The following is a 27,854-nucleotide window of genomic DNA, read 5'->3' as shown; positions in this document are numbered from 1 at the left end:
TGATGATCTTTTTCAGGAACTGCATATAGACCTTTCACAATTTAAAAAAATGTTCTGCAGAGTATTGCATAATATAAATGAATTAAATTCTTCTCCTATGGCAGAAAAAATAAAATTGAAACAGTTAAATCATAAGGCACCCAGTCAGTGTCCCTGAGAAGTGAAGACCTGCTTGAGGTGGAAAAACCCACACCCACTGGTGTCAGAAGTATTTCGTAGCAGGAGGCAGAAACGGTGTTTCTCTTTAGTACGGATTAAATGTCAATTGTTTGTTTATATGCCACCCATAACCAGATGAGGGAAAACTGCTCTCACAATTATTATAATGATCATAAAATTTAGAAATTACCAGAACAAGAAAAACAAAACTATGTCTCTCTCTCGCTCTCTCTTGCTCTCTAGAGAGAGAGATAAAAAAGGATTTGAATAAATGGAGACTCCCACATTTTTCCGAACAAGACTAAACACTGTAAATAGATTAATTTACCCCCAAATTTTTATGTTTGATGTCACATTAATCTCTCCAAAAAAATACCAAAGTTAAAAGCATTATTTTGAGTACTGCAAAATTATTCTGACATTCAGCTTGAAGAATGAAGATGAGAAAATCACCATGAACACTGGGGAAAAACTGATTATTTACAAATGATGTTGAGAAATTGGCTATTTGTAAATAAATAAAATTATGTTTTCTTCTGAATGTCAACAACACAAAAACAAATTCAAATTAAAAACATAATAATTTAGAAGAAAATATAGGTGACGAACTGGCTTCAATGGGAAAATGCTCCTAAGAATTGAAAGCAGTGTCAAAAATCACTAAGGAAAAACCTAGATTTGACTACAGGGAGAAAAAAACCATTCATTTAACAAAACATTGTAACAAAATTTATGAAAAGTTTGTAACCAATAAAAGAAATACAAAAGGTGGGTATCCTTGTATAATATATACTGCAGAGATGTTTAATTTACATAGGTAAAACTTATAAGTTGTTAACATATATATATATACATATATATATATATATTTTTTTTTTACTCAACATCATCTATCCATGAGACTGAATGTACACCCACTTTGGACTTTAGTTTCTAACTCCTACATAGTATCACAAAGTATGCCCATATCTTCATTATCTATTCCCACTGAGATGGACACTTAGGTAGCTTCCAACTCATTGCCAACATAAATGAAATTGCAGTGAACAACCTCTTGCCTGTGCCTCTGTGGACTCGTGCAATGACATCAGTGGGCCACACACCCAGAAATGAGCCTGCTGGAGCCCAGAGCAGACACCAATTGAGTTCACTGCCAGATTGCTTCCTATCTTGGCCATATTGGTTCCTGTTCCCACCAGGGCTCCCAAATTTCCCTTCTCCCTGGCTGACACTGCACAGTATTCAACTTTCTGACGCCAATCTGATGGATGTAAAGCAGTATCTCATGGTATTTTATTTGTACTTTTCTGATCACTAATTGTCTTACTCTCTTTGATTTGCAGGAGTTCTTTGTATACCCTAATGTTAATTCCTTACTGATTTTTTATAATATTTTCTTTCAGTCTGGTTATGGTGTCCTTCATGGAATAGATTTGATACACATATGCCTATTGTATAATTTTTCACCTTATCACTCATTTTGATATTATCTTTTTTATCTATTAGCGACATCCTTTTTCAATTCAAAAGTAGTTATAGGTGCTGAGACAACTGATATCCCATACGCAAAAAAATTAAGTTGGACCCCTACCTCACATCCATATACATCAAAATGGATCAATATTCGAAATATAAGAGCTAAGATCATAAAAGTCTTAGGAAAAAACAGTTGTAAATTTTCCTGACTTTGGATTTGGCAAAGGATTCTTACATATGATACCATAAGTATGAGTGATAAAAGAAAAAAATAGATAAACTGGACATCACTGAAATTAAAAACCTTTGTGGATCAAAGGGCACTATCAAGAAAGGGAAAATATAACCTAAACAATGGGAGAGAATATTTGCAAACCATATATCTGATAAGGGTCTCTTATCCAGTATATATAAAGAACTCTTACAACTTGACAACAAAAAGACAACCCAATAAAAAATGGACAAAGGACTTGAAGAGACTTATCTCCAAAGAAGATATCCAAATGGCCAGTAAGTACATGAAAAAATGTTCAACACTATTAGTCATTAGGAAAATGCAAATAAAACTCACAATGGGATTTCACTTCCCACCCACTAGAGACACCATCCCTTTTTTAAAAAGAGGGGTGGGAAATAACAAGTGTTGGTAAGGATATGAAGAAATTGGAACCCTTATACAACAGATATCCAAACAAATACATGTACTTGCATGTTTGCAGAAGGATTACTCATAAATAGACAAAAGATGGAAACAAATCAAATGTCCATCAACCAACGACTGGATAAACAAATCTTATGCTACAGCTATACAGTGTAATATTATTCAGTCATAAAAAGAGATGACGTACATGCTAGAACATGAATGAGCCTTGAACGGGTCATGCTGAGAAAAGCCAAAAACCAAAGGTCATATATTATATAATTCATTTATATGAAATATCCAGAGTAGGTAAATCCATAGAGGTAGAAAGCAGACCGGCAGTTGCCAGGAGTTGGACGGGGAGAGAAGGGGGAGGCACTGCACAGGGTTTTCCTTTAGGGTGATGAACATTTTTTGTAACTAGATAAAGGCAGTGGTTGCACAACATTTTTAATGTACTAAAGGTCACTGCATTGTTCGCTTCAAAATGCTTAATTTTACACTATGTGAATTTCACCTCAATAACAAATTCTTTAAGAAGGCCCCAATAATATCACTGATATCTAATCACTTTTTAAAAAGTTACAGAGCTCACATATGATCAAATTACTATCGCTGCATTGTACACAGCACATAGACATGTAAAATATAGTCCCAACCCCTGAGGAATGGGCCCAGTTGGAGAACACAGATGATTCATAAATAAAGCAACTGCCATAAGAGAAATGCCCTCCCTCAGTAAGCAATAAGAGTTCAAAAGATGCAATCTGCTTATGCAGAAAAGAAAGATTTTCCTGGAGAAGACATTGGAAATTTAAGAGTTGAATGGAATTTTTGTTAGAGTTGGAGGTGGAGAAAATCCAAGAGCAACAGGAAATGGGAATCCCTACAAGGGGACCACATGATAAGTTTAAGGACATTACTTGTCCAGCCTGGCTGTTATAAAAGCCACTCTAGCATGAGTTTTAAAGACCAGGTGTCAAAAGACCATGACTCCGCCCTTATGTCTCCGATGCCTGACGCCCTGTTTGCCACCTACTTAGTGAAGCAAGAATGTCAAACAAAGGTAAAATAAAAATGTGCATTGAAGAAGCTTTCTAAAAAGTCCATGCACTGGGCAGACTATAAAACAGTAGCCTTAGCTAGCAGCATTTATTACTACTGAAACAGGCTAAGGCAGGTATGCAACCGGATTTGAGGTACAAGGCAGAACACAAGTGTCACTAGAATGAATTACAAGTGGAATGAGGAGGGAGCAAGTCCGGGGCCATCTAGGGAAACTCTGCATTCCATCTTACAGGATTCGGACTGCACTTGAAATACTACAGGGAATCATTAAGGCCTGTTGTCCCATGATCTTGACAAAGTAGGGCAAATGGGTGCTCAGGATGGGGAGAGCTGGGTGTGGACAAGCATGGGATTGAGACGCAGGAGGAATCTGCCCTCACCTTTGCGCGGGGCTTCAAAGGCCCATCTTCCCGGGGCTATGGAGTGGGAGAGGACCAGAAAGAGGGAAATGCTCACCCTTACGGAGAGGAAAACCTGCCACAGAACAGAATAGTGTTGGCTGCGTTGTGCCTAATAAAGAAAAGGAAGGGGTGGTCGGCGCAGAACGTGGGGCCGGGCGCCGAGCAACATTCCAAAACCACGATGCCTGACGCGGCCGCAGCTTCCGTGCCTTCCTCGTTCACCTCCACGAAACTCTTGTGCACGAACTTGGACAGACACAGACCTCTCTCTCCTGACAGTGCCGAAAGGTCAGCCTTGTCCTCCTGAAAGGCATCCACCATTCCCAAACCCTGGAGCACAGATCCCATGTCATAATCCCCTTCCAGCTGAAATCTCGGAAGGAACACTTCCACTTCCACACCCCGCAGACGGTCTGGCCTGGTCCAGGCTCTGAATTTCTCCAAAGTGAGATTTTTTTCCACCTGAAAGACCAGAATTCGATTTTAAAATTCATACTTCTGTACGTACGTACATGCACACCCACGTACCCGTCCTCCTCTCGGAGATGGGTGGTGACTGTCACACAGGACCAGGGGCCCCTCTGCGCCGGGAAATGTGTCAGACCTGGGACCTGTGCTATTGCCCAGCGGGCAGGGCTCGAGGCAGCCCAGAGGCACAGAAGCAGCACGGTGCCTCTTCTTACCCAACAGTAGCTACGAGACATCTTTCATCCTGACAACACCCAATGCCCAGCGGACTGTGATTTTCTTTTTTTTTTTCTTTCTTTTAACTGTGCTTATTTTTTGAAGATGAGGCATTGTTGGTAAGAAAAACAATTGGAAAAGAAAGGGCTCTTGCCAGAGCAATTTGCCAGAGACGCAATGCTGTGTGTGTTCTGAAGAAGAGACATCACGCGGGAAGGACAGACAGCCCACAGCAGCAGCTCTGCTCACACAGGCCCCTCAGGACAATGGGAGCGCTGTGTGTCCCTCAGTGCCTGGACGAGAAGCTCCTGGGCCATGGTTGACTCTCACACCAGGGATCCACGCCGAAAGGAAGCAAAGGGAGTTGGGAGTGCCGTTTGGGGCTGTCTCTGTCCCTGCTCTCCCAAGCTTCAGGTTCTTGGGATTTAAAATAATGCAGGGGCACCTGGGTGGCTCAGTGGGTTAAGCGGCTGCCTTCAGCTCTGGTCATGCGCCCTGTATTGGGCTCCCTGCTCAGCGGGGAGTCTGCTTCTCCCTCTCCCTCTGCCCTTCCCCACCGCACTGCTCATGCACTCTCTCTCTCTCGCTCTCTCAAATAAATAAAATCTTTAAAAAATAAATAAATAAAATATAATGCTAACAACAATTATGATAATAATAAAGGATCACACTTATTCAGGGCTTATTATGTACCAGACAATGTGCTAAGCTTGTTACTCGAACCACCACCGTTTTATCCCCCTAATAACTCTCAGGCACGTGTTAGCACCACCCCCGTTTTGGAGGTGGGGACACAGAGCTAAGGAATTCGGTGAGATCACAGATAATAATGGGAGCAGTTGGTCCTGAGTGACAGTTTGGGTCCCCAGCCCGAGGGCCTGATCACGGTGTTCTGCTGCGTGGGGACCCACACCACAGACTTCAAAGGTCACATAAACCTTGAACGTGGTGCTGGAGTCCTGGCAGGAAGGACACAATGGGCGTCCCTGGATTCTCACCAAGCTTAGATCCACGTGGTCGTCCGGGAGCAGAATGACCATGCTCAGCTCCTCCCCCGCGTAGGGCAGCTCCAGGACCTGGGTCTGCACCTCTTTGATGTAGGCAAGCTTAAACATAGCTTCTTGAAACATCATCTGCACTGGCCTTTGCTCCTTCTGACGGGAAGACACAGGTGAGCACGGAATTAAAACAGATTATTGAAAGATGCAACACACATTTCCCAAAGAGCTATAATGGACCCCAGGAGTGGGTTCAGCACCCGTGATGGAAATGATATTCGTGTGCTGGTCCGACTCTTTCCTATCATCGTTACGAGGCATCTACGCTCAGCAGATTCGCCGCCAGCCTAGGAAGGAGATGTGTCATTCAGCAAAATAAATGTGACACACTGCATTTGCCTCGTGTAAAATATGCCCGGCAAATATATCTAAGGAAACAATATAATCAAATACAATGAAATAGAAAATTATTTCTATTTAACTGGAAAAGTTTTTATGACAACGAAAAAGAAACTGAATAGTTTCACAGCAGTGTGACCGGTGGTGGATGGGGACAGCCCCTCAGGAGGCAGTCTGCCAGCAAGTAGAAAGAATGACTTATCTCCTCCTGTATTTAAACCCAGTTGTTCCAGTTCTGATACTCTAATCCAAGGAAATAATTTTTTAAAAATACAGACGAGGTATACGCACACAGAAGTTAACTGTAGTATATACTCCTTAAAGTTTTAAAAGTTAATATGGATTAGCTATTACAAAAATTAGAATAGTTTCTAAAATCAATGTTAGAAAAGTTCTCCCCCTCCCACCTTTGTAACCAGAGTGCTGATTATATAAAGTATATCTTATGCCCCCCCAAAAAAGGTTTTACCTGTACAAGTTTCCTAATTGCATTAAAATGGTATTTTTTTTTTAGGGGCTGGGAGATTTGGCAAGCTATTTTAACGCCTGCCTGAATTGAAGTTATACCTCAGTATCAAGACTAACATCTTTGTCAGTTAGTTTTAATATTAGAAACTTATAAATCTAGATTAATAATGATTAATTAATAATAATTCAAGTCTATACTTATTTTAAATTTTCAAATATCTGATGAAAGAAATATTCACTCCTTCTATCCACTCCCCCAACATACACACATATCACACTTGCTTAACACGTGTTTTTTGCTATCTGTTAAGCAACTTGGGCTTAGAGGAAAGTCTTAAGTTTCCTGAACCAGGTGACAGCAATGAATATAGGAGAAATTATCAGAGGCAGTAGGAGCAGTAATAAAATGCAAAAAATCAGAGGCAGCAAATAATTTTTATTTCTCAGTTCTTTTCTCCTGAGTTTAAAATTTCATTCAGAAATGTGTTTTCAAAATTATGTATAACCAATTATTTATGCTTTTACAAAGTTAACTTTTTCCATTCAATTTCTTCATGAAACTAGCAGGATATTTGAAAGCTTCTCTCACCTGGTTTATTTTAAAAGGCATTTCCCTTGTGTACATCTTGTTGAACTGTTCATCCCACCTTCCTCTGAAGTAGATGGCATTGACCAGAATCAGCCTGGTGTCGGCACTGACTGAGCTACTTGGCAATAAGTCTCGAATTTTACCTTCCGGGAAAAGTAGAGAATATATTCAGTTGGTTTTCACGGAAGTGTGATGAATAATACATCGTGATAAGGCTTATTGGCAAATCCTTGGTTATTAATCAAGAACCAAACATTCTTTTCCTTTCCAACTTTGCTGATTTTGGATTACTATGTGCAGAAATAAAAAAAAAAACCAACACATACAAGTAGTTTTCATGGTGAGGTCACCAGGGTTATTGGAATACCCACAAAGTCGATGACGGTGAAAGGTTTCTAAATTACTCAAAGGAAACCACTACACTAGGTCAGACAGCAAGGCAAGCAGGAAACGAGAGATGGGCTGGGAGGGACTTAGGTTATCTCAAGTGCTAAAATGGAGTGTTTGGTTTAATGCGCCAAAGGTACAATGGGTGCTAACATTCCACAGCTATGTCCACATGTCAGAGGCAGCCAGAATGAATGGCTCAAAGGGGAAATAGTTGACAATGGGCAGCATGGGTACATTGAGGAGCTTCTGGAGGCATCTGGAAGAGATTTCACTATTTGATCCTCTAAACAAAACACCAGACATTCCTGGAAAAGGTAAGGTGGGCAAGTGAAAGATAGTCCCTTCTTCCCTAGATATCAAGTTGTACCTTTCCAATGAACTAGGAGCATCCCTGCTAATTTGCTGCCTCCAGATGGCGTAAGGGGCAAATAGTCCAAGAAGAAATGGTAGCAATAACTGCTCTCTAAGGAAAGACAACCTCTTGTTCTCTGCTGTCCGATTTATTGATAGAAATAGGAGTGTTCCTAGTGGTAACAAGTAGAGTGGGTGCAGAGGGTCCTGAATGATCCAAACATCATTGATCATGCGGGCCAAGATCAGAACATGCCACTCTGTAAAACGGAAGTGAATAAGGCGCAACGCCAAACAAAGGATGATTTCAGTCTGTAGAACTGATCAGCCCTGAGAGAGCATCTACCGTTGGCCTACCAAATCCAGGCTTATCAAATCTAATTCAGAGAGTGTACGTGGAAGACAGGGTAGGGTAAAGGTGGTGGTGAGGGAGGTCCACAGAGAATTTCAAAGCCCAACTCTATGTCTCGCAGAAGACTGGACAGATAGCCTCCTTCCTACGGAGGTGCTGAATTTTCACCCAACATGTGAACGTTACAGGTCAAGTGAAAGTATGTTTCAGTGTAAGTCATTACACCGGAAATCCGGCCTATGAGTTTCTTTGGACACTTGTATCAATCTTTTTGGTCCCAGGAGAATGGACAAAATTAAGTCTCTGTGGTTGAAAACCTGAGCATCTGATTGGAACCTCGTGAGTCCATTAAGGTTCAAATATGCCAAGAGGCCCAGCCCGTCAGCAGGACTCTGACCATCTGAAACACGAGTGACATCAGAGCAGCAGGGAAAGCAAGGGGAGGAAGAGGGAGGGGAGGAGATCCAGGGGAAAGAAGGGAAGGCAGGGGGAGAAGGAAAAAGAAGGAGGTAAGGACATGTAATTCTGACCTTCAGTCTTTTCTGAGACCCAAGTGTTGATGTGATTCCTGGACTGCTCTGCGGCACTGGCGAAGGGAAGCTGCTCCAGCTCAGCGTGGTAGAACCGAGCGCAGGATTCCTTAAAGGTCTTTGGAGAGAAAAGGGTTCAATATGGCTATATTCCTCAATCAAGTTCAGTTTCCAAAAGATCAGAATATTATATGCATTTTATTAAAATGAGTATACATCTCTTAAAAGTGGTCATATCTTAGTCTACTAGGTACCAAAATAACAGAGTTTATAAATAGGTAAGTACTAAGCCAAGACTAAGCAGAAATGGACAAATGAATTTTAGAAGTCAAATTTGAAATAATTCAAGGCACAGTTATAGAATTATGATTTTTTTAAAAAAATGTTCACCATAATTTTCAGTTCTCCAGGATCTTTCTTTCAGACTCTATATTTTGATTACAACTTTTATTGTTCTGTTGACTCAACTTACCGAGAGGAATTCAAAGGTCTTTTCTCCAAAGAGCCTGTTGGCCGTTCTGAGCAAGTACTGGGCGCCAGGTTTGTTCACTTCAGCAAGAAGTGATTGGAAACTTTGATGAATGTCTTTCTCTGTGCTTAATGAAAGCACCTATTGAGAAAAATAATTGTAAAATTTATTGTTTGTTCTTTGGGGGGCACCTTGGTGGCTCACCCAATTAAGCATCTGATGCTTCATTTCAGCTCAGGTCATGATCTCAGGGTTGTGAGATCAAGCCCCGTGTCAGGCTCTGCACTCAGTGTGGAGTCTGCTTGAGATTCTCTCTCCCTTTCTCTTTGCTTTCCCCTGTTCCCCTCAGTTGCTCACGCACTCTCTCTCTCAAAAAAAGACTGTCTCAAAAAATCTGTAAACAAAATTCTTTCTTAAATAGTTTACAAAATTTTCCTTTAAAGGAGATTGTTTTCTCTTTTAAAAAAAGGACATTATCTTCATTTTAATTGCAGATTTAATACATATTAGAGCAACACTATGTGGGGTGGAGAGAAGATACAGAGAGAAAAGGATGGAGAGAGAGAGAAAGGGAGAGAACAGAAAACAGGGGATTAAGACAAAATGGATGAAACACCTAAATTTGAGACAGGAATCCAACAAAATCCTAGAGGAGAACACAGGCAACAACCTCTGTGACCTTGGCTGTAGCAACTTCTTGCTAGACACGTCTCTGAAGGCAAGAGAACAAAAGCAAAAATGAACTACTGGGACTTCATCAAAATAAAAAGCTTTTACACGGCAAAGGAAATAATCAACAAAACTAAAAGGCAACCTAAGAATGGGAGAAGATATTCACAAGTGACATATCAGATAAAGGACTAGTATCCAAAACCGATAAAGAATTTACCAAACTCAACACCCAAAACCCAAATAATCCAGTCAAGAAATGGGCAGAAGGCATAACAGACATATCTTCAAAGAAGACATACGAATGGTCCAGACACATGAAAAAATGCTCAACACCACTCAGCATCAGGGAAATACAGATCAAAACCACAATGAGATATCATCTCACACCAGTGAGAATGGCTGAAATTAACAAGTCAGGAGATAACAGATGTTAGAGAGGATGTGGAGAAAGGAGAACCCTCTTACACTGTTGGTGGGAATGCAAGCTGGTGTAGCCACTCTGGAAAACACCATGGAGGTTGCTCAAAAAGTTGAAAATAGGGCTAGCCTATGACCCAGCAATTGTACTACTAGGTATTTATTCAAAGGATATAAACATAGTGATTTGAAGGGGTACCTGCACCCCAATGTTTATAGCAGCAATGTCCATAATAGCTAAAATATGGAAAGAGCCCAGACGTCCACTGACAGATGAATGGATAAAGAAGATGTGGTATATATGTACAATGGAATATTACTTGGCCCTCAAAAAGAATGAACTCTTTACATTTGTAATGACATAGCTGGAACTAAAAGGTATTACGCTAAGTTAAACAGGTCAATCAGAGAAAGGCAAATACCATATGATTTCACTCATATGTGGAATTTAAGAAATAAAACAGATGAATATAGGGGAAGGGAAGGAAAAACAAAATAAGATAAAAACAGAGAGGGAGGCAAACCATAAAATACTCTTAAGTACAGGGAACAAACTGAGGGTTGCTGGAGGAGTGGGGGGGGATGGAGTAACTGGGTGATGGGCGTTAAGGAGGGCACTTCATGGAATGAGTACTGGGTGTTATATGCAACCGACACTAAATTCTACCCCTGAAACTAGTTAGCTTATGTTAACTAAATTGAATTGAAATTAAAATTTTCTTTCTCTCTTTCTTTCTCAAATGAATAAGTAAATCTTTAAGAAAATAGAAAAAGTAAGTAATAGGAAAGAATGACAAGGATAAGAGGGGTTCAGAAAAGGGGCTATTACAAAAGCTTCCATCCCAAGGAAAACATAAGTATGAAATACAGCCAATATAGGGGAAAATTTGTTTCTAAGATTTACAAAGGAAAAAAAAAAAACACAACACATAGAGTTAAAAGCATGAAAAGTTCACGGAGAAATGGGCAGAAACACACTCAGTAGGGAAAACATCACTTTCAGTCTCTGCCAGTGCACACGGACTCTGAAAGCTGGTTCTCAGAAAGAAGCCCCCTTCGTGCTATGAGTAGCCAGGTGGACTTAGCATATTCACTGCCATTCCTGTCCCGCTGAGCACCGGATGATAAGGAATTTTGATGTCTCTGAATACAAAGTAACCAGACAATCTTGAAGTTCCAAAAAACAAAACAAAACAAAACAAAAAACAACTCCCAGAGGGTTCATCAGGTAGCCTAAGACACAGAAAATTCAGTAAGCCCAAAGAATCCCCCTTCTACACTTAAACCCTCAATCCCTCCTACCACAAGCTGAAAAATGGTCAACATCAGTAGTCACCCCAGAAAGGGATCTCAAGGGAAAAGAAAGTTGTATCGAAACAAGGGCCACACTGACTTACATACCGATATTGGGGGCGGGGGGGGGGCATGAGGTAAGTGTCTAGGTTTCATCTCGGGCACGTGTCCCCTACCCACTCTATAAAACCCTTTCAGGACAGAGATAGATTCATCATCATTTTCAGATGTTTGCTGAATGTTTGTTTAACTAGTCCACATGTCATCTGTATATGCAACAAAAATATGGTTTTTTTAACCAACTTTTGCATATTTTTGTCCATCCCCTTACTGAGCTAGGAAGGCATGTTGGTATATTAATGACTTGAAATAGATATTAACCTCCCCTTCCTTCCTTAACAAAAAATAATTATACTTATGAAGTCTTTTACTCCAAAAATGAGAGCTCTTAGCTGCTTAGATTTCCAAATAATTTCAGTATCATTTCCTAAACAAAGATAGTGCTAGGACAAGATTTTGATAGTCTTATCCAGATTATTAATTAGGGAACTTGCCCCCCAAAATAGCTCAGTGAAGGAGACTCCCAGCCTTGTCCTTTATGTCTTGGTCCCCAGGCAGCCCCACCTGCCAGAAATAAGCACAGGTGTGTGTACACACTGGCCACCCCTCCCATCCTGCTTTGTGGCAGTTCTGGAGCCTGAGGTAGACAGGCAGGTTTACCTGGGCCATCTGGGCAGCAGTGTTTCCTTTTGCCCCCAGGAAGACCATGGCCAGGGCAGAGGAGATGCTCACGGGAGAATAAAACACGTTGTGTGAAGGGTTGTCTTGACACAGTATCTTTAAAAGCTGGATGGCAAAGGTGCCATTTGCTTCAGAAAGAGCATCCATGATGCAGGGTCTGGAACCAGAGCATAAAGAGAAAGCTGCTTCAACACACCCCCCGAACGTTATTGGCCTCACATACGGCAATTTTGGAATTGTACGTTGTTTTTTTTTTTTTAATAATAAAGCTCATAAATATTTTAAGTTGAAGGAAAACCCATTTACTGTTGCTCTCCATCCAAAAACTAAGTCCAAATATTAAGATAATTAGCTGAATGTGGTGCTGGCAGAAGATCAAAGCAGCTTGAGAGCCTTGGGGAAAATGCAAAACACTGGCTCCCGGGCGCGCGCACACACACACACACACACACACACACACACACACACACACACACGGCACTCAGCCCCCGGAGATCAGAGAAGCCCAATATTCTCCATAAATACTTTTTTCTTCCATACATTTTTGGAGAGAACTTCCGACAGTCAACAGACCACAGTCTCCCCATCTATTAGCTGATTCCAGAGAAATATTTGAGATGCTGGGATGAGAATAGAGACCGGCTACCATTGGGTATGATATTGGCTGTGAGGCCAGGACCTTTCATCAACTGGTCAGCAGTGGAGGGAGAGCCAACGTGCTCTCCCACTGAGCAGCCCTCACCAGCCACCCACCTGCTGCCCCCCATGGCCAATTACCTACTGATATCCCATAACCCAGCTCAGTGCCAGAGTGCCGGAGTTGCTAGCCGCTAGGCAGCATGCGACCTTGGGACCTTGGAACTGAGGGGAGGAGACTGTGTTTTGGCTTCACGATTTTTTTACTAACTCAGAAACACTGATTTGGGAATTTTACTTGTTAGACTCAGAAAAAGCCACTAGAGTGGACTGCGCATGAGAGGGCGAAGAGCAGCCGCAGTGGAACGCCAGCACCGAGAGGTAAGGAGGAACACAGGAGGGTCCAAGAAAGAGCAAAGCCACTGAGAATGGGGAGGCCAGTACCGACGGAGCTACAGAGGCGGGACGCATAAGCGTGGGTGGGGAGGTCGTCTGACCACACACCGCTCCCATCCCCCAGCCCACATTTCTGCAGGGAATTAGCTAAGGGTGGAAATGACACCCTCGCTCACCCAACTGCGGGCCTCACACCCAGGGAGACCTCCCTGACTCCTTCCCGCTGCTCCTCATCCCCTGCCACCCATCACCAAGGCTTGCCTTCTGGGGCCCACATGGCTCTCGAACCTGTCTACTTCTCTTGATCCTGCACCTGGTCCGGACCTGCTCCTCTCCCCGCCGCCGCCTCAGAACAGAGCACCCCCCACCCAGTACGCCCCTTCTGACAGGAAAGCGGACCCTTTCAGCCCTCCTCCCAGGGCCCGGTGGATGAGCTGAAGCTCACGTCATGTAATGGCTTATCCTCCACCTGCCGGCCTCCTCTGGCTCCTGCCTCCGCCTCTAGACGTCCTGCCTGCTTTTCATTCCCTCCAAGTCACCCCTGGGCCTTTGAAAACACCGTTTACCCTTGAACTCCGGGCCCCCTACTCGGATTAATGGCACTCGCGCCTCCCTCTGCACTCAAACATCCCAGCCTCAAGCGGCTTCCCCTCGACGGGTCTCCCTTCACCCGCGCCCCCCTCCCAGCGGCCCCGGCACCCTGCCCTGGAATTCCCGCTTTGGCCCAGTGTGGTCCCCCTGGACGGGAAGCTCCGCCAGGCGAGGGCCTGCCAGAGAGCTCAGGAAACGGCAAGGCCTCCGTGACTTTGGGGGGACTGCCTGAAAGAACGAGGACGGATCAGAAGCGCCGGCAGTTCGCAGCTGCAGACTGGCGACTGTAGCAGGAGAGGGCAGGTAGGAAGAGGTCATGACGCGGACCCCTAGGACAGAGAGGAGGCGAGGAAGCAGGGCCGGGGGCAATGCGGCTGCGGGGCGGCGAGGCGGCGGGGAGGAGGCGGGGGGAGAGCCGAGAGAAGACCCTGGAGGAGGGCCAGCGGCTGGGGCTCGCGGGACCGGGAGGCAGGGCGTGTGGGGCCAGCCGCAACTGCGCCACCGAGCAACTGCGCCACCGAGCCCGCCGAGCCGCTGCGCCACCGAGCGGCGGCGAAGCGACGACGTCTCTTTCTGGCAGCAGGGGGAGGGCCCGGTCGGCTCGGCTTCGCTGGGACAGCGATCGCGCTCGCGTCCTCGCGTCCTGTCCCCCGGCCGGAGCGCGGGGCTTCTCCGGGTCCGCCGCCCCCGCCCTGCCCCCGGAACGCCCCCACTTGCCACCTCGGGCCCCGCGCCGCTCCTCCCGTCGCCGCCCTCCGGGCCCGGATCCCGAAGACTCTAGGCCGAGCTCTGCAGCTGCGCCGCAGGTCCCCGCTCGGGTGACGGACGCCCGCAGGACTCTGCCGCCCCCAGGGCCGGAGACCACCTTTGGGCTTCCCGCCTCGGCTGGGGCGGCGCGTGGGCGGTGCCTCCGGGCGGCGAGAGGCCGGGTCTCCCTCCCCGCGTGGGCGGGGGCTGGGGTCGCGGACGCCCCCAGGCCCCCCTGGCCCCGCCCCGCGAGTGGGACCCTGCAATCTAAAGGGCTGCAAGGGCCGCGGTCTATCTAAGGCCTCCGAAACCGATTGTGAAAGCAAACGCGTTTTCAAACTGGCGGGCGACCGGGCTGTGACCGCTGTGCGCGCGACCAGGTGGAGAAAAACCCGGGGGCTGGGGCAGGACGCGAAAAGAACGCAGAAGCCCTGGCTTTTCTACTTCCAGAAGCAAAGGTGGAGTGACCGACTCTCACGGAGAGTAGGAAGGGCTGTGGATCTTTATGCCACACCTCCTATCGTACGCAGATGAAAGATGCGCCATTATTTTGTATTTTAGTAGCTGTTCAAGGTCCCACACTAATTCGCCGCCCTGAACCCAGACATGAAAGCCGAGCGTCCTAACTTCCAGTACCTGAGCCCTTTCCCACTACTGGATGGAGCTGGGGTGTAAGCCGCTCCACCGCCTACCTGCAAAGTGATGGGGACAGACAGAGTCAGACTGGCGCAGGGAATGGGGCTTCTGCGGCAGAGTGGACGCGCGGATGACTGATCAGCTCAGAACGTCGTCAGGGATCCCTCACGGAGCAGCTTCACCTTCAGGCTGGTGACCCCAGGCCTCGGCATTTAAAAGCATTTCTTGTTGATGTGACGATGTCCAGAGGAAGAGGTCAGATGACTTTCTGAAGCCCAGAGGTTTTCCCAGAAGCCCTGTCCTTCCGCAGATTTATCTTCTTATTTCAAATAAACCTGAATTAGTGCATTTTCCTGAGGGTCTAAATTAGAGGGAGGCAAGCCAGGCAACTAAATGTAATCAGGGAGGCACACACTCTTAGGGGATAACCCCTGCACCTACGTGACTCTGAGAGCAGGTGGCTCCCTTTAAAAATAATAATAATAACAACAACAACAACAACAGCTTTATTGAGCTATGAGTAGCGCACCATAATATTCACCCTTTAAAAATATACAATTCAGGGGCACCTGGGTGGCTCCGTCAGTTAAGCATCTGCCTTCAGCTCAGGGTCCTAGGATGGAGCCCCGAGTTTAGCTCCCCTCTGCTCCTCGCCCCTGCTCATGCTCTCTCTCTCTCTGTCTGTCTCTCTCTCTCAAATAAAAAAAAAATCTTTAAAAATGCTTGTTTTAAAAGAAAAAGTATACAGTTCAGTGAGGTTTAGTCTGTTCACAAAGTTGTACAACTATCACCACTAACTCCGGAACATTGTTTCACCTCAAAAAGAAACACCGTGTCCATTAGCAATTATTCTCCATTCCCTCCTCCTCCAGCCCCTGGCAACCATTAATCCATCCTGCCTAGATTAGCCTATTGTGGGCGTTTCACATAGACAGACTCATACATAATATAGTCTTTTTTTTTTTTTTTAAGATTTTATTTATTTATTCAACAGAGATAGAGACAGCCAGCGAGAGAGGGAACACAAGCAGGGGGAGTGAGAGAGGAAGACGCAGGCTCACAGCGGAGGAGCCTGATGTGGGGCTCGATCCCAGAACGCCGGGATCACGCCCTGAGCCGAAGGCAGACGCTTAACCGCTGTGCCACCCAGGCGCCCCATACATAATATAGTCTTTTGTGACTTCTTTCACTTAGCACAGTGTCCTCAAGGTTGATCTTTCTGGTTCAAGGTAATAATTATCTGTATTTCATTTCTTCTTATGACTGATAATATAATAATATTGAGTGCGTACACATATATATCCATTTTGATTATTCACTCATTCATTGGTAGACATTTGGGTTGTTTCCCTCTTTTGTCTCTTATGAATAGTGCTACTATGAACATTCACATATAAGGTTTTATGTAGACATATGTTCTCATTTCTCTTGAGTACACCTGGAGTGGAATTGTTAAATCATATAGTAAGTCTATATTTAACTTTCGGAGGAAATGTCAAAATATTTTTCAAAGCAGGGGCACAATTTTACCACCATCATTGTGTGTGGGTCTCAATTTCTTGACATCTCTTTTTTAAATTTTAGCCATCAGAGTGGGTGTGAAGTGATGTCTCATTGTGGCTTCGAGTTGTATTTCCCTGACGGCTAATGATGGTGAGCATCTTTTATTTTTTTCATGTGCTTACAGGCTCTTTGTCTATCTTCTTCAGAGAAAAATCAATTCAAATACTTTGTTCATTTTCAAATTAGGTTATTTATCTTTTTATTGTTGAGTTTTAACACTGTAAGTTTTTATTAAATTCATCATCATACTGCATAATACAACTGCTCAAAACCAGTGAAAAAAAGAATATCTTAAAAGTGATCAAAGAAAAAGGTATATAAAAACAGAGATGAAGAGGAAATCAAATTTTTCTTTGGCAATAATGCAAGCAAGAATAACAGTGGAGAAACAGTTTTCAAGTACTGCAAGAAAAAGAAACAATCAGCCAAGAACTCTGTACCTTTCAAAAATATTTTTCAAAAATGAAGGTGAAATAAAGACTTTCTCAGACATACAAAACCCGAATGTTTTCACCACCAACCAACCTTGCACTTTAAGAAGTTTTGAAGTAATTCCTTCAGGCAGGCAGACTAAAAATGTTAAAGAAATAAATAACCAAAGGAAGAAGAGCACTGGAAATGATAACTACCAGGTAAATATATATGACTATTTTTCTTTTTTTTTTTTTAAAGATTTTATTTATTTATTCGACAGAGAGAGACAGCCAGCGAGAGAGGGAACCCAAGCAGGGGGAGTGGGAGAGGAAGAAGCAGGCTCCCAGCGGAGGAGCCTGACGTGGGGCTCGATCCCAGAACGCCGGGATCACGCCCTGAGCCGAAGGCAGACGCTTAACGACTGTGCCAACCAGGCGCCCCAAGACTGTTTTTCTTATTTCTTAAATGTCTTTAAAGGATAACGATTTTAACAAAAATAATAACAGTGTATCATAGGGTTCATAACACCTATGAAAACAACAGCACAGAGGCCAGCAGAGTCTAATTGTAAAAGTTATAGGGAAATGCAAAGTACGCAAAATAGCCAAAACAATTTAGAAAAAATAAGAATAAAATTGGAGGACTAACATTTCCTCAAAACTTATTGTTAAACTGCAGTAATGGAGCTGTTGTAGTAGTGGCATCAAGAAAGACATTAGATCAGTGGAATCAAATATAGTCCAAAAATAGAGCCATGTGTATGTGATCAATTGATTTTTGGAAAAGGTGCAAAAACACATCAGTGGAGAAAGAATGGTCTTTTCAACAGATGCAAAATGAGCTCAAAATGGATCATAAGCCAAAATGTGAAATATTATAGTATAATATTTCTAAAAGAAACTGAGATCCTGTGACCTTGGCTTCAGCAAAATAGATAAAAAGCACAATACAGAAACAAAAAAGTTGAATAAATTGGACTTCATTAAACTTAAGAACTCCTCTTTGAAAGGCACTGTTATCAAAATGAAAACTCAAGCCACAAGCTGAATGAAAATATTTGCAAATCATGTATCTAATTAAGGACTTGGTGTCTATGAGAATGCTCAAAATACAATAAGCAAATACCCTCTCCCCACAAATCAAAAAAAATAGGTGAGAGATTTTAAAAGGTATTTCACCAGAGAACATATATGGATTGCAAATGGACGCAGGAAAAAATGCTCCACGTCACTACTCATTATGGAAATGCAAACTAAAGCCTCAGTGAGATACACATTATGCACATATTAGAATGGTTAAAATTAACGACACTGACCATACCAAGTGTTGACGAGGAGACAGAGTATCTGGAATTCTCATTTGATCTACTGGGAATGTTAAACGCTATAACCGTTTTGGAAAACAACTTTGCAGTTTCTTAAAAAATTAAACCTGCCATGTGACCCAGCGAGTCCACACTCCTATGTGAAGGGAAATGAAAGCATATGTTCCTACAAAGACTTTGCAAATGAATATTCATAGCAATTTTATTTGCAATAGTTAAAATCTTTGCAACATCACAACAGATGAATGGATAAGCCAATTGTAATGTATCCATGCAAAGGAATATAACTTAACAATTCCAAAAAATGAACTACTGATGCACACGACCACGTGGATGAATCTCAGAATAATTGTACCGAGTGATAGGAGCTGTACCCAAAAAGTACATGCTGTGTGATTCCATTTATATAAAGTTCCATAAAATGCAAACTAATGCATCGTGGCAGGCAGCAGAGCGGTGGGTGCCTGAGGACTGAGGGCATGTGGGTAGGACGGAGCAAGGAGGGAAGAGAAACAAAGATTAAAAGGTACAAAGGAACCTTTAGGGTGTGATGGATATGTCCATTATCTTGATTAGGATGATGGTTTTACCAGTGCATCCAATATCACAACTTATCAAATTGTACATGTCAAATGTATGAAGTTTACTGTATTCATTATACCTTAATAAAGTTGTGAAATAATTTTTTTATTTTTTTAAATTTTTTATTATGTCGTGTTAGTCACCATACAGTACATCCTTAGTTTTTGATGTAGTGTTCCATGATTCGTTGTTTGCGTGTAACACCCAGTGCTCCATGTGAAATAATTTTTTAGAGGATAAAAAGAAATTAAAATTTGTAGATGCCTGCTTTCCAGTCCTGTGGATTAATTTTTTTTTCCATATCCATTTTAGAAAGCACAGCCCCTGAAATGGATGTGGTCTAACAGGGAACATAGTCTAACTTGACATATTTTCATAAGAGCTGCGATAGAGATGGTAAGTGGCTCAGGTAACAGGCTGATGAGCTGTGAACCCGAATTTGAACCAGGAGCGACCATGCTTCAGTCCAAGTCATAAAGAAGAAGTCAGGCAGGGGTCAGTGGTAGCGTAAGTGTAAGCGTCGATCAGTACTTTTTGGAGATCAGTTTGGAGACCAGTTTAGGAAGATTTCCTTTAGAATATTAAGGATGTCAGCAACTAATTAGGATATTCAAAACAGTGCAGTCTATAATATAAATAATTTTAATTACCCAAATCATCTACGAGTAAACAGATCACAAGAAATACGCACAATCGCACAATGGAACTGTGTGCATATCAACACCGATGATGCGGAAAGATCATTACCTTGAGGAAGGTTTATAGGAAGGAGGGGCTAGCAGAGCCGATGACTTACTTGTGGGAAAAGATGATGATAGGCTTCTGTTAGCGTACTGATGTTGGTTCTCAACCCCCCTGGGAGTTTCCCTGGTGTAATCTGAAACCAGCCTCATGCTCAGAGATCAGGGAGAGACTGGAGAACACACGCAGGCCACTCCAACTCGGTAGGTAGGCCGCAGTTTCACTGAGCAAAGGGAACTGACATACACGGCTTGTCCTGGGGGGCAGTGAGATGAGTACGGTCAGTGCCCTTCATTTTAACCATTCTAATATGCATATAATGTTATCTCACTGAGGCTTTAGTTTGCATATGAGCTTTCTTCTTATCAACACACCAAGACTCTTCTCCAGTTCTCATGTTTTCCTTGTCCTAGGGACACAAGAGTAAAACAGCCAGAGAACAACGGAGACCAGCAGAGGTTTTCTTTCTCTCTTTTTTAAGATTTATTAATTTATTTTAGAGAGAAAGCATGAGTGGGATGTGGCGGGGGGGGGGGGGGGGGGGGAAACAAGTGAGTCAGTTCTACCAAAATCAATAATTGGAGAAAGAGACTCAAGATGAAGCTCCTGGCATGTACCAGCTNCTGAGATCATGACCTGAGCCAAAATCAAGAGTCGGGCGCTTCACCAACTGAGCCACCCAGGTGCCCCCTAGCAGAGGTTTTCAAAAGGAACTATTTTCCCAAAACTCATTTAAAATATTCAGTGTCAGGGGCGCCTGGGTGGCACAGCGGTTAAGCGTCTGCCTTCAGCTCAGGGCGTGATCCTGGCGTTATGGGATCGAGCCCCACATCAGGCTCCTCTGCTGTGAGCCTGCTTCTTCCTCTCCCACTCCCCCTGCTTTGTGTTCCCTCTCTCGCTGGCTGTCTCTATCTCTGTCAAATAAATAAATAAAATCTTTAAAAAAAAAAAAATAAAAAAAAAATAAAATAAAATATTCAGTGTCAAAGTTCTCATAACCAATTGTTACATTTATATTTGTGCTATACACATTCTGGAAGTCAAAGGACAGTCTGGCAAGGGAGAGGCCAAGATCACGGCGTGGACATCTGACTGCGGAAGAGGAGGAAATCAAGGAAGGGTGGTGTGCTTCCTGTGAGCTGAGAAAGGAAATGGGAATTAGAGGAGTGCCGCTTCAGGAATCCCTGTTCGCCCTCACAAGCCAAGCTAACTGCCTGCCCCGGAGTTAGTTTCTGGTACCCCAGGAGCTGTCACTCATTCTGTGTGGAAGGAAGGAAGGACAGAGAGGGGGCCTCCATTTGCATCTGCTCCTCCCCTCCCCTAGAGCCCCAGTGGGTGCTTCTCTTCAGGACAGCTCATGGGACATCAGCTCTAGTCCCAGTCTCTCCTCATTTTCTTCAAGACACATCTCATCCATGGCCCCACAAAGGAAGCGCATTCTGGTCCCATGAGAGAAGGCGGGGAAATCAGGCAGGCCCCCCTCAGCATCCTGGGCAGTGGTGAGCTGGAGCTGGCTACTACCTGTGGCGAGAGGCCGTTCTGAAACTTCCAGGAATTTTGCAAGCCAGTCGTCAAACTCTTGGTAATGGAAGTCAGCCGTGGTGGGAGCATTTACCCCACAGGAACCAGCAAACATTACTATTCAGGGCTTCCACCTCCCCCCACCCCAACACGTACACATCACCTTTGGGTTTGCTGAGCCAGTTTGCTAGCAGCATTGACCCTATGCCTCCTACCTATGAGTTTATTTGCCCTCCTGGACTCTCTTCCTTCCGTCAGAGAAAAAGCTCTCTCCTCCTGTCGAAGGTAAGTTCCTCCCCTGTACTTCAGATCCTTGCTGCTCCAAGTGTGGCCCATGGACCAGTGGCATCTGTATTATGTGCAATCTTGTTAGGAATAGAAACTTGAAGGCCACACCCAGACCTACTGAACAGACACTGCACCCGAACAAGATTGCTGAGGCAGCCATAACCAAGTAGCACAGATCACGTCGCTTAAACAGCGGAAATTTATTCACTCACAATTCTGGAAGCTTGAACTCCAAGATCAAGGTGGCAACAGATTTCGTTTCTTGTGAGGCTTCTCTCGTTGGCTCGTAGATGGCGATCTTTCTGGGTCTTCACGTGGCTCTTCCTCTGTATCTATCCGTGTCCAAACTTCCTCCTCTTATAAGGGCATCAGTCAGATTGGGTTAAGGCGCACCCTAAAAATCTCCTTTTTACTTTTACCACTTCTTTAAAGACCCCGTCTCTACATATGGCCACATTCTGAGTACAGGGGGGTAAGGACTTTGATATATGAATTTTGGGGAACACAACTCAGCCTCTAATAATTCGTATACATATTAATGTTTGAGAAACACGGTCTGGCTCAATCCCTACCCTCTCTTTCAAGACTCTTGTTCAATAATTATTGGGCTTTCACCAGGCCCCTCCCTTCAGAATAAAGAATAATGTCCTTATATTTTTGGCATACTCTCTTCTTAGCTTCATCAAAACTTGTCCTTACCAACAAGTCCACCTTTGAATACCCAAGAGAAATGCGTACACGAGGGGGTGCCTGGCTGGCTCAGAACATCCGACTCTTGACCTTGCGGTCCTGAGTTTGAGCCCTAAGCTGGGTGTAGAGAATCCTTTAAAAAAGAAAGAGAGAAATGCATTCACCAAAAGACATGTTCACCAAAAGACATGCAGTGCTATTCATCCAGCACTACTCGTGATAACCCAAAGTTGGAAACTCCTGGAATGCTATCTAGTGGATGGATTTAAAGAAATGAGCTGAGGCTGGAATCCACCGATACTCAGACTCATTGCTGTGGGCCACATGAGTATTGTCATCAGGAAGCAGAATGACATCAGGTCCTCCTGTGCACAGGACAACCCCAGGTCTGGGGTTTCCACCTGTCTATATGCCCTGTTTCAAATTTAGCTTGCTTAAATATCATACATACTATCTCTTTCTCCTCATAAAAACAGGAAGTCAAAATTAGATTACTGAAATATGAACACAGCTTACCCCTTCCCCCCAAATAACACATCTAACTGGAAGAACCTCTTGGGGACAAACAAGAGAGTTTTTACTTCTTCATATAAAATACATATAAAATCGTCATCGGTACATCTTAGTGTTGAGGACAGAGTGCTTTTGTTCCCACAGACCAGCTATTACCAGGGCAGAGAGACTAGATTGGCAAATGTAGAGAGACCTAAACTTTTTTTTTTTTTTTTAAGATTTTTATTTATTTACCTGACAGACAGAGATAGCCAGTGAGAGAGGGAACACAAGCAGGGGGAGTGAGAGAGGAAGAAGCAGGCTCCCAGCAGAGGAGCCTGACGTGGGGCTGGATCCCAGAACGCCGGGATCACGCCCTGAGCCAAAGGCAGACGCCCAACGACTGCGCCACCCAGGCGCCCCAAGAGACCTAAACTTTCTATATTAGTTTTGGAAGGAGTTGCGGTTTTGTTCCTCTTTGGGAAGCTGAATAAAGAAACACCCCCATGGATCTTCTAATTAAACAATATTCTTCCAAGTTCAGAGGATTATCAACTAATATTCAGGCCTTCGGGGAGAAGGTTCTGGTTAGAAAAGATGTTGTTGGCCAAAGGGAGTGATCCTTTCATCCTGAAGAGTTGCCCAACTATGTCATATAAATGTAACTACAAAGCTTAAAAACATATTCAAATACATTTTATACTTTTATATCTTTAAGTGATATGCATATTCGGTTGATGGAGGCCAGATCCAAGCTATAGCTCCCACCCACCATCCCATTCAAAAGGGAGTGGAGGAAGGGTTTAAAGTCAGCCTTAACATCCAGTAACACTGTTTCTTGAGCTTGGAATTGTAGAGCCATGAACTTGCAGACAACAAACAGGCATCCTTGTCACCCACGTTGCAAGAAGGTGTCTGAGTGAACGTAGAGCAAGATAGCACGACACACACACGTGCTGGCTGCCCCTGGGCTCCAGGGCTTAGAGGCGATTTACCTCCAATCCATATCATATCACCAAGGACGGAAGCTGGATTTGACCAAGGATGAAAAAACAGAACTCTCACTACAAACACGGTTTAGGCTTTTTCTCCCTTCCTCCCAGTAGAAGATACAAAGGGAACATGAAATCCATTCATTCAGCAATAGATTAAGAATTGAGAGGGGTTGCTGGTTTTTGTTGTTGTTTTTTTTTTTTTTAGGATTTATTTATTTTAGATGGGCAAGAGAGAACCCTCAGGCAAACTCTCCACTGACCTCAGAGCCTGACATGGGGCTCGTTCCAGGACCCTGAGATCATGACTCGAGCCGAAATCAAGAGTTGGATGCCCATGGGGCGCCTGGGTGGCACAGCGGTTAAGCGTCTGCCTTCAGCTCAGGGCATGATCCCAGCGATCTGGGATCGAGCCCCACCAGGCTCTTCCACTATGAGCCTGCTTCTTCCTCTCCCACTCCCCCCTGCTTGTGTTCCCTCTCTCGCTGGCTGTCTCTCTCTCTGTCGAATAAATAAATAAAATCTTTAAAAAAAAAAAAGAGTTGGATGCCCAGTGGACTGAGCCACTCAGGTGCCCCAAGAATTGAGAGGTTTTGAAATAACCTTTTATCTTTTTCGATCAGAATCTTTCCCATCTTATTGCTTTAAGAAAGGAGCAGTATCTGAAAAATATTTCCCTGTCTGAGTGACTTTTAAGGATTCTCCCACATAAAAGATAAACAGGACCCCAAAGAGGAAGCATTTTTCAGGAATTTTCCCGTGTTCAGAAGGGAGGAGGTTTAAGTATTTTTTGAAAATCACTATTTCATGCCCTAATAGGCCCAAGACAAATCACGGAAGTGTGTTGCTGGCCCAAAACCCTACGTCAAGCACACACAGATAGGCCTCTGATGACTGGGTCAGGGTGCTAACCCCAAGGAGATCACACTCCAGCCAGGCTCAGTCCCTCTTGCCTTACTGACTTGAAGACTCCCAAAGGAGTCTCATACCACCACTGTGTGACCCAGTTTCCTTGTCTTTCCTGCCTCCAGCTCTGCCTGAGGGAACTCTGACAGAATTCCTTACAGAGAGCAAACACTGAGTTTGGCTCTATTCTGCAAGAGTTTCCACAACTTAAAAAAAAATTCCCCTCTTAACATGTTTCTACTATAAATACTTGCGCAAGTCACGCTGCATGTCAAGATTCATTAATTAGATTAACAAAAAAAGTTAAACCAACATCTATCTTCCTGTCACTCTGCTAGGTTCTTGGCACCAAGCTGAAGACACACTATCTGACCTGAGGTGACTTATGGTCTGATGACAGAGGCCGAAAGTACAGAGGGGTACTTTCATGGTGTTATGAGAAAACAGATGGCGGCAGCCATGCTCCCCAAACCCCAAGAACATCCCTGTCCCCATTTACACTCCATATAGACTCCATTGACTTTTCTGTCTCTCTCACTAGACTGTAAGCCTTAGGATGGCCTCACTCTCCTAGACTCGTTTTTGTGTCTATAGTATCAACCACAGTGTCTGTAACGTATCTGTTGAATGACTGAGACACTTCATAGTGGGGTGTGATCATTTACGAATATTATAGCTCTCCAACGGCACAAAGAGGGAACCAGCATTTCACATCTGGATCGTCACAGCAACAAGAGAACAGAGAGCAAGCATGGTCTTCTGGGAATGGATTGGGATAGGTTTGGAGGATGTGTGTGCGTGTGTGTGTGTGTGTGTGTGTCAGGGTAGGGGTTAGGGAGAATGCACTGGTGGGGAATGATCACTGAAAAATAAGTTTGAGACCAAACAGAGAAGGACCTGTACCCAATACACTAAAAAATAGAGACAACTTTCCCATGATTATTTGGTTTCAGTTATAAAGAGCTTGGCCATTGGCTCCCATCCCCCGTTCATCACGTGTTTTCAAATATTTCAGCTTTTATAGAAGAGGAAGTAGAGTGGAAGAGAAGCCAAGCAACCAAGGAGAGTGATGGGTGATTCCCTGTGTCCCCAGTATTCTCCAACATGGAAAGATAGGGCTGATGTTCAAAAATGAACATCAATTAACCAATCAGATGTTTCCTAGAATGAACAGTGCTTATCCAGGAAGACCCAGCCAGCCAAAGGATCAGGATCTTCCCCAGGGAGATTGAAGCTCAGAGCAGGCAACCTCCATGGGATGGCACCATATTTGTGACTTACAGAAGAATGCTTGGCACTGCCAACCAGTGAGATGGCCAGGATCACTCCATCAGTTTATGAATCTCACAGTGACATCACCTGGTATATTACGTGGTAGTTCTGTTTGTTTATTTGTTTATTTTGCTTCACTTATTGCATTTAGAAAGGGTTTTTCTGGACTAAGGAATTTTGTAGAAGCTACCCAGATTTAAAGTCTCAGTTTGACAATAAGATTTTTATTTAGAAAGACAGTCAGTACTGTGGATTTGTGAGACAAAGGAAAGAACCAGGCTGGACTTGGAGGACCAGTTCAGCAGCAACTAAAAAAATACAGTAGAAGATACAGTGAGACTCTGGAACCAGCCCAGCCAGCAGAAGTAAGACTGGGGAGAAGTCAGGATGGCTGAGCTTCTGCCTGCGACGGCACTGCGCGGAGCAGGGAGTCAAGGGGGAGGAGCGGATTTGGGCGCGGGAGGGACGTACTGAGAATGGTGGCAACAACATAATTCAGAAGTAATATTACAATTCAAAATTATAATTACAGAGGTGTATTTCTAAGCACGTTTTTAAGGCAGTAAAGTTATACAGAGGGTCCCCAAATTACTATGCTTCGGCTTACGATTTTTTTTTTTTTACTTTACAATAGTAAGAAAGTGACATGCATTCAGTAGAAACTGTTCTTTGAATTTTGAGTTTTTCAAGGCTAGCAATACATGGGACGATCCTCTCCCACGATGCTGGGTGGCACCCACAGTTCCCAGGCAGCCATGCGACCACCAGGGTCAACAACCCATAGCTGATAACCACGCTGTACCCATACTAACGGTCTGTTTTTCACTTTCAGTACACTTTTTAATAAATTACATGAAATCATCAACACTAAAATAGGCTTTGTGTTAGATGATTTTGCGTAATTGTGGGCTAAGCACAGGGTATTCTGAGCACTTTTAAGGCAGGCTAGACTAAGCTACAACGTTTGATAGGTCAGGTATATTAAATGCACTTTCAACTCTGGCTATTTTCACTTGACGATGGGTTTATGGGGCATAACTGCGCGGTAAGTCAAGGAAGGTCTGTACTTCATCCTCTGTTCTTCTGTAGTGCCTCTTTTATTTTCCTTTCATCCAGTGTGTGAACTTACTGAAAGGAAATTACACATTTTCTCTCCAAAGGCTGTCAGCAGTTCTGAGAAAGCACTGCTTGCCACATTGGTTAATGCCATTGAGCAGTGAGTGGACACCTTGGTGAACATCTCCATCTTTGTTGCCAAGTGTCTGTTAACAGAGAACACCACCAACCACTTTGAACATTGCCTTCTAATTGCCTTCTAGTGACCTCGAAACAAATCTCTGTACTGAAGATCATGTGGGTTCCTACAGGAAAAGGAGTTTGACTTAATGGTCTAGCACGGGCTTTCTCGACCACATCATTATTGACATTTGGGATCAGATGATCCTTGGTTGTGGGGGCTCTCTGTGCACTTTAGGATGTCTAGCAGCATTCATGGCCTCCACCTACTAGGTACCAGTAGCGCTTCTTCCATTATGACAACCCAAGCGACTCCAGATGCTGCCACGGGTCTTCCAAGGGGACGCCATTGCTCCCGGATGGAAACCAATGTAGCAAATGTATTCCTATCAGAAAAGTATGATAACAGGAGGCAGAAAGAAAGGAAAAAATAAGTTTTGGGGATTGAATCTAGCATGACCTCAGGGAACATGAAAAAGAGCAGACATAAAAACGAAAATGTCTCACCAGCAATTTTACAGAAGTTCTCCAGACCAAATTATGATTAAATGTCAAATCAGAATGGAAACTAAGGTTGTTCCTGTATCTCCCACCACAGCCCAAAGACTCCCTCCTCCAGTGAAGAAGAAGAAGGAACCTCAGGGTAACCCCAACTGAAGTTCATTGCTGCATTGCGGGGGAGTGTTCCTATAACCCCCTGATATTACGGGCAAAATGTTAGGCATATGGC

General features: G+C 43.8%; 1 protein-coding gene across 4 annotated transcripts in view; it reads right to left on the bottom strand.

The window, feature by feature from the left end:
• Positions 1-2,331: 2,331 nt before the first annotated feature.
• The window catches only part of SERPINB9 (serpin family B member 9), a 47,611-nt gene continuing 22,088 nt past the window's right edge, over positions 2,332-27,854 (bottom strand). Inside the window, exons 1-7 of one of the 4 annotated variants that reach the window (XM_011216771.3) lie at positions 15,160-15,336; positions 12,077-12,254; positions 8,978-9,115; positions 8,506-8,623; positions 6,883-7,025; positions 5,427-5,582; positions 2,332-4,206 (exon numbers count right to left, since the gene is read on the bottom strand). In XM_011216771.3, the coding sequence (XP_011215073.1) occupies positions 3,802-4,206; positions 5,427-5,582; positions 6,883-7,025; positions 8,506-8,623; positions 8,978-9,115; positions 12,077-12,244 (1,128 nt within the window). In that variant the 5' untranslated portion in view covers positions 12,245-12,254; positions 15,160-15,336 and the 3' untranslated portion in view covers positions 2,332-3,801. Of the gene's footprint in view, positions 4,207-5,426; positions 5,583-6,882; positions 7,026-8,505; positions 8,624-8,977; positions 9,116-12,076; positions 12,255-14,437; positions 15,037-15,159; positions 15,337-27,854 lie in introns of those variants that run through there. The other 3 variants (XM_034660410.1, XM_034660409.1, XM_034660408.1) reach the window with 3 other exon arrangements.

Source organism: Ailuropoda melanoleuca, chromosome 5 (assembly GCF_002007445.2).
Source record: "Ailuropoda melanoleuca isolate Jingjing chromosome 5, ASM200744v2, whole genome shotgun sequence".
NCBI classification, from domain to species: domain Eukaryota; kingdom Metazoa; phylum Chordata; class Mammalia; order Carnivora; family Ursidae; genus Ailuropoda; species Ailuropoda melanoleuca.
The sequence above is the reverse complement of the archived record's forward strand: the minus strand, read 5'-3'. Positions and strand labels throughout refer to the sequence as shown.